Raw genomic sequence first — 9,998 nt, forward strand, 5'->3', positions numbered from 1 at the left:
TAGGATTAAACTTGTCACTTATCCTACGCTCAGGGTAACTTTGTTTATCCTTGGATGGATTTAATTAAAAAGAAAAAAAAAAAAATAAATAAAAGTTGGTGGGGTATTTCTTCTTTTCTAAACTGGTTTGATCTGAGCAAACAGTTCACTCTGGAGCACCCAGCAGCAGAGCCCTGGGGATGCAGCAGGGCAGATTGCAGCCACAGTGTGTGAGGTGCTCTAGAAAGCCAGGTGCAAACAGCAGGTGTCTGCCTTTAAACAGCTTGGCTTTATGGTCTGGTTTCAAACAGGAGACACTTGCAGACTCTGGGTGGTAACACCTGTTCATTCCAGATACTCATTCCAGGGGGTTTCATCTCACATTTGGGAGCAAAGTGCATATCCAGGTATGACCTTGGTGTTACACCTGAAGCCCTGAACTTCTATTCGCTGGAGCAGGTGACTACTCTGACAGTGATATTACCTTCTGTGGGTCAGGAAGCTGGTTTTCTAGTAGGCTACAAGGCTAGAAAGATGGGATGTGAGATGTAGTTCAAGTTACAGGGAATGAACACACCCTGTGAACTGACTTGGGATAGATTGTGTGGGAAATGAAGGGTTTTGTTCAGGATTTTGTTCCGTGGTGATCCGTGAGCTCCCAGTGTCCTGCGTGAGTGCTGGTATATTAAAACTAATCTGTTCAAAATCTTTCTTCTTCCCCAGGGAAAACCTTCAAAGCCAAAAGGAAAGGATGATGGGAAACACAAAGGAAAAAAGGTAACATGATTTTGGTTCTGTTTAAGCTGATGCTGTGTGCCCTGGTGATTTCTTTCAAGCGGTGTCATTGCAGGCTCAGGGCCTGGTTCACTGCAGATTCTCATAAATGCAGTTGAATTCAGGAGGTAACAGTAACAATGTGGACAGTAAAACCTTCCTGAAGTGTAACTGTTCACAATAAATACAGTTTCTATGCACAACTGCTGCTGTACAACTACTACTGTAACTGTTCAAGTCCAGTATTCCAAGTAACTGTGTATCTTGGAAGCTTCCAGTAACCACCTCCTTTCTAAGGTATGTAGAGCCCCTCTACGGGTTGGTTTTCTTCTTCAGAAAGGGATAATTAAAGCAAAAATAAATTCCTGATGCATCAATTTGACTGTAGGAAGTATTGCATTTTGTGTGACTTGATAATTAAAATGATTGCAGAAGCCCACAGATGACTCTGCAGCTATCGATGCCCTGTCAGGTGACTTTGATACTTGTGCAAAGGCTCCTGCCACACCACAGCACTCAAAGGTAGGACATTTTCAGCTAATGATTCACAAAATAAACAGGCTTTGGCTGCTCTGTGGAAGTCCCTCCCTTTTCTTTGCCATAGCTCAGCCTAGGTGTCTGTCTATGAAAGATGCTGTGAAAATGTAGTGATTGCCTTGCCATTCTGGTGGAAGTTTGGTGCATCTTGCTGGGTTCTGCATCTTTGGAAGAAGTTTTGTCATGCTTAAGAGTCTTTTGGAGAGGTAGGACAGGCTTGGAGAATTGAGTTGAGCAGAGAACTGTGGTAACAGTTTTTGTACAGACTAGAGTGTTCAAAAAATGTTGAGGCAGACAGTGGTGGGATGCCCTGCCTAGCAGTGGTTGTGGGCTGAAACTGAGAAACAGCTCAGGAGGGCTTTGCAGAGAGAAATGCCAGGAGTAGAAAACCAGTTTCAGGTGTGTTGGGGAAAATAGTGGAGCTGACAGGAAGAACGAAGGAACAGACTGGAGAGGTCTTATGATGAGAAATAGAGCATCTCTTTCTTGCATCATCATTTCAAACACAACTGGCAAACACCTGGCAGACTTTTTCCAGCGCAGTGCTGTGGGTTTGTGACTGTGTGAAATGAGTGGGAAGTGGGAGCTGCATCAGCCTGGAGGTCACCAGCATGAGGATGGTGTGTGAGAAGGGGTGGTGGTGCTGGAAAGGAGTCTGGAGGAGGAGCTGAGACTGGGTCCCTGTGCCAGAAGAGTCACTCTCAGCCATCTCCAGGGGGAGAAGCCCTGAGACACCCCCTGCCCCTGCAGTCCCTGCAGGTGCTCCCTGGGCAGAGGAGCCCACAGGCCCTGCTGGGATGTGGTCCAGAAATCCTGCACTCCTTTTGTTTTACACAGGAGCCATTTGCTCTGTCACCCTGAGAGTGAGAGGCTGTGTCCCAGGCCCTGGTCAGGGCAGAGCAGTGGGGCACCTTTTGGAGTGGGGAGCAGTTCTGAGGCTCAGCTGGGTGAAGCAGCTGCCTTGTCTCCCACCTGCTGCTGATTCCTGCCAGCCCTGCCTGCTTCCTGCCAGGAGGAAGAAAAAACAAAGCTTGAATTTGCACCATCTTTGATCTTTGACCAAGCCAGTCAAAAATAACATCCGTTGCACAGACACTAGCTGAGGAAGCAGAGCCAGCTCCCAGGTGGAATTCTGCGTTAGCTTCCTGAGGTTTATACCACAAGGCACCAGTTACCAGGGGCAAATCATAAGTTACTCCGTGCTTAAAACATTGATGATGATTGTCTGTGCTTTCATGCTGTGCTCATTGCTCTCCTGGGGGGCTGAGAAGCAGCAGCCTTGAGACTGAAGTTCAAATCAGACATAATTCCTGGAGGAATTAGCTGTGTTTCCAGACACTCTCTGACCACTGCTGGTTCCCCCAGTGCTGACCCGGACACTGAGTCCTCAGGCAGCTTAAGACAAAGTGTTGTTTTGTTTGGTTATGAACTTGAGAGCTCAGTCTGCTGCTGCAACATCATTGCTTTGTAGGAAATACTCCATCTGCCCACACAGACCAGCTCTTTTTATCTGTGCATGCTCCCTGGTGCCCCAGTGTTGAACAAGGCTGCAGGTTCCAGCTTTCTGTGGGGTGAGGGCAGGAATTCCGTGCATGCCTCCCTCCTTGCCACCCACACTGAGAACATCCCACAGCAGGTGACAGAGCAGGAGCCATCCATTCCCTGTCCTGCTTGTAACTGTAATTCTTTATTTTTCTTTGGAGTGTAGGACAAAAGTGGAGAGGAAGCCATCACCACTAAGCCGACCCCAAAGGAAAAAGGAAAACCCAAAGACCCTAAAACGGTAAAAAACACGTTGTGATACGGACAGGTGTGGTTGCCTTGCACTGCAACCATGAGAAGTGGGCAGCTGGGTTTTGGGGTCATCTACAGGGATATTACTCTGAGGAGAATGTTGCATCAGTGGGTTGATCTTGGTCCATTTTTGTAAGGAGGTACTAGGAGAAAAGCACCTGCCTGTTTCAAGGGAAATTGTCAATACGTGGGGGCTAAAACGTGTTGATCTGTGATGTTCTGCAGGGGCTCAGTGCACGCTCCACAGGCTCCTCATTCCTGTGCTTGCTGATCTTAGAGTCACACTTGACATGCCTGTAGCTGCCTCAGGGGCCCCATCACTGCTCTGTTTCTTGAGGGTTTTGAATAACAGCATTCTGAAAGTGAGTAGCAGGTACTTCAGCCACACATCCCCATCTCATGTTGCATCTGGATGGTCTTTAAGGTCCCTTCCAACCCCAGCCATTCTATGATTCTCTGTTTATCAGAATTTATTATTTTTTTTAAATTAATGGAAACCTCCATATATTCATAAACCTGGAACGAATCTGGTGGGAAAAGGAAGGCAGTTGTTTCCATGTTAAAAACAAACAAACAAAAAACCAAAAAAAACCAAACAAACAAACAAAAAACCTCTGCTTGGCTTTTGTCATCCAGAAATACAGAAAATGGATTTGGTAGGAGTGAAACCTTTCCCACCAGGTTGTTCTCCCACAGGGTGAGTCAGATGGTAACACCTGCTCTGGAAATTTTGTATTTCACATTTCCAGTAATGTTTTTTTTTTTTTATTATGAAACAGCTTTTTGTGTAACAACAGAACAGACTTGGACTTTTTGGTGTAAAACTGGGGGAGTCCTTAGCTCCTCTTCAGAGGATGTGTTTTTTAATGTTGTGAGTTGGGGTGGGATCACTAGCATGGGTAAAAGGATGTAGAGAAGGAGGATGTGCAGAGGTCAGCCCTCTTCACCTGAAACAGAGTGAGTGATGGGGAAAAATGACTGTGTATGAACAGCAGAAGTGACAAACACGTTGCTAAACTTTCTGTTTCAAGCGCAGATCATATTTATGTCTGAACTGTGCCTTCTGATGAGTATCTGTCATTGTTTAATTTCAGGCTTCAGCTAAGTTCACTGTTTCTCACTGTCTCATTCTTCTCTTGCTGTTCAGGCTAGGGGACAGTCCTCCAGCAGCAAACCTGAGAAGCAGAAAACAAGCTAAACGTTAATGCTGGGTGAGATTTCTTCTCTGTTCTCTGGACCACCACAAAGACAGCTCATGGCACTGTTACCAAACCTGTTCTGTTGGCAGTCTGTTAACTGACCCAAGATACACAGTGTGACACTGCTAGAGATAACACTTGGGGTGACTTTTGAAGCTTAAAGGGGGGAGATTCAGTTTGGACATTAGGAAGAAGTTCTTTGCTGTGAGGGTGGTGAGACCCTGGCCCAGGTTGCCCAGGGAAGCTGTGACTGCCCCATCCCTGGCAGTGTTGAAGGGCAGGTTGGATGGGGCTTGGAGCAACCTGGGCTGCTGGGAGGTGTCCCTGCTTGTGCAGGGAGTTGGGACTGGGGGATCTTTAAGGGCCTTCCAACCCAAATCAGTCTGTGATTCTATGACTTGGAACTTCAGGGCAGTGAATCCGAGGCAGAGAAGATTTATTCTTTTTACCCTTTGCCTGTACAGTTGGTACAGAATTACCTGCTGTAGCTAAATCCCTTCAGGTTGGTGCAACTAAGCATTCCAAGGCCTGACATCTGCTTCCCCAGAGAGACATTTTCACAGCATAATTAAGATCAAGCACATCTCAGCTGGCTGTTTCATCCCCAGGACACTGAGCTGGTGTCACTTCTCCTGCAACAGGCTCGCTCAGGAGCAGCACCCAGGGCAGACACAGCCCCTCAGCTGGGCTGCAGGTGTCCCCAGGTCCAGGGCTCTGCTCTGTCTCCCCTGGCACAGACACAGCCTCTCCCTGCACATGTTCCACAGCCACCCCTGCTTCTTGTATTTACTTCTTGCACCCTCAATGTTAAGAGTGATGGTTGCATCTCCTGTCATCATCACCAGCTCGTTGAAGTGCTGATGATACACTTGGGTACAAGTCCTTCAGGCTGGAGGGTGTCCTGGGCTGTGGAGGAGAGAGGCTGATCTTTCTGATTAATTCTTCCTAGATTTAGTTTGTGATTTGTTTTTTTCCAAATTTAAGAGCATAAGCAATCTAATTTATTTTTTTTTCCCCTTCTTCTTCCCCCCCCCAGGATCTTAGTGCATCATGTAAAACCTCTGCTCTCTGTTGGTGGATAATTACTCCTGAAGAACTGAAGCTGATGCAAAAATCATGTGGTTATTCTGGGTGGTTTTTGTACAGTGATACTTGCTGGACTTTCTTCATACTTTCTTTTTATTTCCCAGTAATAGAATAAGGTGGTTGTTTTTTCTCCCCCCTCCATGCCCACTCATTTTATTACACTCATATACTTTGACTCTTTTGTAAATGTCTCCAGTTTTCAGAGGGAAAGAATGCTTTATATTTTCAATAAGTATATTTCATAAATGAATAGCAATGCCAAAAAAACCCACAAAAAACCAAAACACAAAAAACAATTCTGCAGACTTTTGCACATAATCTCCACGTAGTGCCTGTAAATCTCAGAAGAATTTGTATGTGCTGGCATTTTTAGCATTGCAGTGACTGCATCAGGTATTCTGGAATATAATGAGCTTTAGTTGTCCTCAGCCTTGGCTTCAGCCTTTCCTCGAGCCTTTTCCTGGTGGGAAACCACAGGTAACCTGTGGGTGGCTGAAGAATGAGAAACTGGGGATTTAACTGCTTCATCAAGCGCATCTAGTGATTAAACAGGTATTTTAGATGCTGCCTTAACTGTAGGTAAAACAACAAAAACACACCAGATGAGGATTTTAGTGTCTTGGTTTTTTTTAATTTCCAGTGGTGTCTGTACTGTTATCTCATAATTTCAGGAGTCTCCTGGACTGAACAAATAGAAACCTTGGTGTGATAATGACACCTTTACCATCACAGAAGAGGAGGTCAGGAAGGTCCATGAGCCTTAGTAGAGATCAAAGAGAAGTTCAGGTCAACAGGTGGACTTGTTTGTTTTGTGTTGTTGTTTTTTTTTTTTTTAAATTTGCACTGTTTCTAGTCCTTGCTTCTGTCCCTCTTCCTCCAGAAGGGAATGCAGGAGCAGGGCAGAAGATGCTGCCAGGAGCAATGTCCCATTCACCTGCTCTGCAGGAGGCCAGGCAGGAGCAGGCAGCTGTGGGGAGGCTGCTGCAGACAGGGCTGTCCTGCTGTGTCCCCGTGTCCTGCAGGACACCTGCCCATCCTGGCCCCTCTGCTGCTGCAGCCTGAGCTCCCAGAGGAAGGGCAGACCAGCGCTCCTGCTGGCACCAAAACCAGACTCTAGTGTGTAGCCTCGCAGACAGGGACAGCCTGGAGATCAAAGTTGGGGATATTTAGACTTCTGACTGTCCTTGGCAGTCTGTGCTGAGAACCTGTGTCACACTAATAAAGTTTTTAAGAATGCTTCTTGGTGCTTGCAGCTCTTCTCACTTGTCACTGCTGGTGCCTGAATTGCTGTTGAAAGACAAAGGAAACCCCACAAGTAATCAACTCCAAACACTGGCCTATTAAAACTGAATATATTGTGCTTAAAAAGCCCGCGCCTGTCCGTGGTGCTTCAGGAAGGCCCCTGCAGCCTGCTCAACACCAGCTGCAGGTTTTCCCCCCTTTTCTTTCGTCCTCAAAGCTGCACAATTAACTGGGACCAAACTTGTCCTGTGGGCTCCTGTTGTGCAGCTGAAGGGCTATGACACAAGCACAAGGGTCTTAAATAACGTTGTTGCTGTGCTGGGAAGTTGCAGTTGCATTTCTGATGAACTGTAGGATGCAGAAACAATTTAACATCTGTGTCAGCAACATGGAGGGTGGGATGGACCGTCCACACCACAGAGAGTGGTGGGATGAGAGGCTGAGAGACACGGATCCATCCAGAGGGGGCTGGAGAGGTGGGGCTGTGCAAGCAGCATGAAGTCCAGCAAGGACCAGTGCAAGGTCCTGACCTGGGCCAGGGCACAAATCCAGGCTGGGGGAGAATGTCTGGAGAGCAGCCCTGAGGAGAAGAGCTGGGGGTGTTGGTGAGGAGCAGCTCCCCAGGGCCCGGCCATGTGCTCAGAGCCCAGAACCCACCCGTGTCCTGGGCTGCATCCCCAGCAGCGTGACCAGCAGGGCCAGGGAGGGGATTGTCCCCTCTGCTCTGCTGAGACCCCCTGCAGGGCTGGGGCCAGGCTGGGGTCCCCAGCACAGGAAGGACGTGGAGCTGTTGGAGAGAGGCCAGAGGAGGCCCCGGAGATGCTGGGAGGGCTGGAGCAGCTCTGCTCTGGGGACAGGCTGGGAGAGTTGGGGTGTTCAGCCTGGAGAAGAGAAGGCTCCAGGGAGACCTGAGAGCACCTTCCAGTGCCTGGAGGGGCTCCAGGAAAGCTGGGGAGGGGCTTGGGACAAGGGCAGGGAGGGATGGGAGCAGGGGGAAGGGTTTCCAGCTGGCAGAGGGAGCTGGAGCTGAGATGTGAGGGAGAAATTCTGGGCTGTGAGGGTGGGGAGAGCCTGGCCCAGGTTGCCCAGGGAAGCTGTGGCTGCCCCATCCCTGGCAGTGTTGAAGGGCAGGTTGGATGGGGCTTGGAGCAGCCTGGAATGGTGGGAGGGGTCCCTGCCCATGGGGGGCTGGATGATCTTCAAGGTCCCTTCCCACCCAAACCATTCCATGATGAACAGTCACTCTCGGGCGATGGATGAAGCTCTGTGTGGTAATGAATCCTGTGAGCCCTGCCCAGCATCCCTGTGCCCGTGGGGACTGATTCCCTCTGGATGGTGCAGAGGAGCAGTTCTGATGGTGCTGTTGGTTCTGTGAGCACACAGCTCTGCACAGGGTCTGTTAGTGACAGCTCACACAGCTCCGCCAACCTCAGCTGTGCTGGTGTAAATGACACCTCCAGACCTGCTTGTGACGCTCCTTCCCTCCCTGGAGGGGGCTGCAGTGTGTCTGCACACTCTGGCTAATTGAGGCTTCCTCAGTTAAGGGTGTGGAGCAAACAGGGCGGCTGTGGCTATACTAGGAATACTGGTTAATTTTCCCCAAAGTTGAGAAGCTGAAGATGGAGCAGTGTGCTGGTTTGGGGGGTGTTTTGGTAGCAGGGGAGGGACTGAGGGGTGGCTCTGGGAAGAAGCTCCTTAAGGTTCCTGTGCCCAGGTCGGGTCATTAGAGAGACAATAGATGAGCCTCTGCAATTAAGGCAGGAAAGAACTGATGTGAGGCCTGAGAGCAGGGAAAGCAGAGCTGGGCTGGAGAGGCAGAGCAGGGCCAGGGTGAAGATCCCAGGGCTGGTGAGGAGGAAGGGGGAGAAGGTGCCCAAGCAGAAGTTTCCCGGCAGCCCACGGTGAGATGGCAGCTGTGCCCCTGAGTTCATGGAGAAACGTGGTGGAACATTTCCTGAAGGCACCATGAGGGGTGAACTTGGATTTGCTGCCCGTGGGCTGGGATGGTGCAACTGTGGAAGCCCCCGGGCAGGGGAGGTGCCTGTTCCCGAAGCCCCCGTGACTCTGCGGGCAGCGCTGGAGCAGCTCCAGGGCTGGTAGGAAGGGCTGATGGAGCAGAGGTTGGTGGAGGACTCTGCCATGGGAGGGACCCGTGGGGAAGCAGGGCAGGACTGTGGGGAATCCTTCTTCCTGAGGAGGAAGGAGCAGCAGGAACCACCAGCCTGTGACCTGACTAAACCCCATCCCCCTGTGCCTGGGGGGAAGGAGGGAGAGAAATGGGGAACAAAGGGGTTTGGGGCTGGGAAGAAGGGAGCCCTGCTCTGGGGGTGTCTGTGTCCTGTGTTTGATTAGTGAGAAATTAAATTACTATTTTTTCCCCAAGCTGAGTCTGTTTTGCCTGTGACAATAAGCAGTGAGTGAAGCCCTGAGCGTCCTCATCCCAACCCACCAGCTCCCGGTTGGGTTTGTGCTCCCATCCCAGGGCGTGTGGATGGAGGAGCAGCCCCGGGCTGGTCCTTTGCTGGGGGTTTGGGCCCAACCCACAAGCAGGGAAGGCAGGAAACTCCAAACCCCTGCTCACCACAGCAAAAGCCAGGAGTGTGCAAAGCCAGACTGATGAAATACCTCACCTCCCAGCAAGTGAATGCATTTTATTTTCCTGATAAATCACCTTTTCAGCTCTGAAAACATCTTGAAGCAAGGTCAGAAACACCAGAAGATGCTGTACACACCCTGCCCAGCCCACCCAGAACTCCTGTTCCCCTTCCTGTCTCCAGAGGTACAAGATCCCTCGTGCACAACAGGACACCACCAGTGAAGGGAAATGGTATCTCCTGCTGCTCTTCACCCTCAGCAGCAGAATTCAGCCCCTCTGAGCTCTAACGAAGCAGGGTTCGGCTTGTGGGGCAGCTGTAGTTGCTATCTGGGACAACAGCCAGCAGGGCACAGTCCAGAGCTTATCATTAGTTCCAGATTATTCATTTTTTTCCCTGTATCTGTATCTTTGTTAAAGTTTCTGGCTGCTCAGCCTCCCAGTGAGGAAGCTGAGACAGGTCAGAAGCACAGAGGAAACAAACATCATGGAATCACATCAAAGGCATGATTGTGAGTGCAAAGAAATTGGAGGCATTTAAGCTCATGTGCTAATTAGCTGCCTTTTTTTGTTGTTTAGTTTAGTTTAGTAGAGAAACAAAAGTTTTCTGCACATAAAGGCCATTTGCAGCTGTGAAAAGAAATCAAAACCCTCCACCAAAAAAAAATATCCCCATCTCTGAGGTCAGTTTCATTTTCTTAAGCAACTGCCCCTTCCAAGCCCAGGGTGCTACTAATTGCTCTCCCCAGAGCTCACCATTCCTGCCCACTAATGACTCTCCTTGTAAGTGGCAG

At 49.4% G+C, this 9,998-nt stretch overlaps 1 protein-coding gene across 6 annotated transcripts in view; it reads left to right on the plus strand.

Moving 5' to 3' along the window:
• CAST (calpastatin) overlaps positions 1–6,621 on the plus strand; it is a 63,729-nt gene extending 57,108 nt beyond the window's left edge. For 5 of the 6 annotated variants that reach the window (XM_051643507.1, XM_051643510.1, XM_051643513.1 and 2 more), the window contains 5 exons: positions 703–756; positions 1,186–1,275; positions 2,994–3,073; positions 4,232–4,295; positions 5,320–6,621. In XM_051643507.1, the coding sequence (XP_051499467.1) occupies positions 703–756; positions 1,186–1,275; positions 2,994–3,073; positions 4,232–4,289 (282 nt within the window). In that variant the 3' untranslated portion in view covers positions 4,290–4,295; positions 5,320–6,621. The remainder of the gene's footprint in view (positions 1–702; positions 757–1,185; positions 1,276–2,993; positions 3,074–4,231; positions 4,296–5,319) is intronic. The other variant, XM_051643508.1, reaches the window with a different exon arrangement.
• Positions 6,622–9,998: the final 3,377 nt, after the last annotated feature.

The sequence above is a fragment of the Apus apus genome, chromosome Z, assembly GCF_020740795.1.
Source record: "Apus apus isolate bApuApu2 chromosome Z, bApuApu2.pri.cur, whole genome shotgun sequence".
NCBI lineage: Eukaryota > Metazoa > Chordata > Aves > Apodiformes > Apodidae > Apus > Apus apus.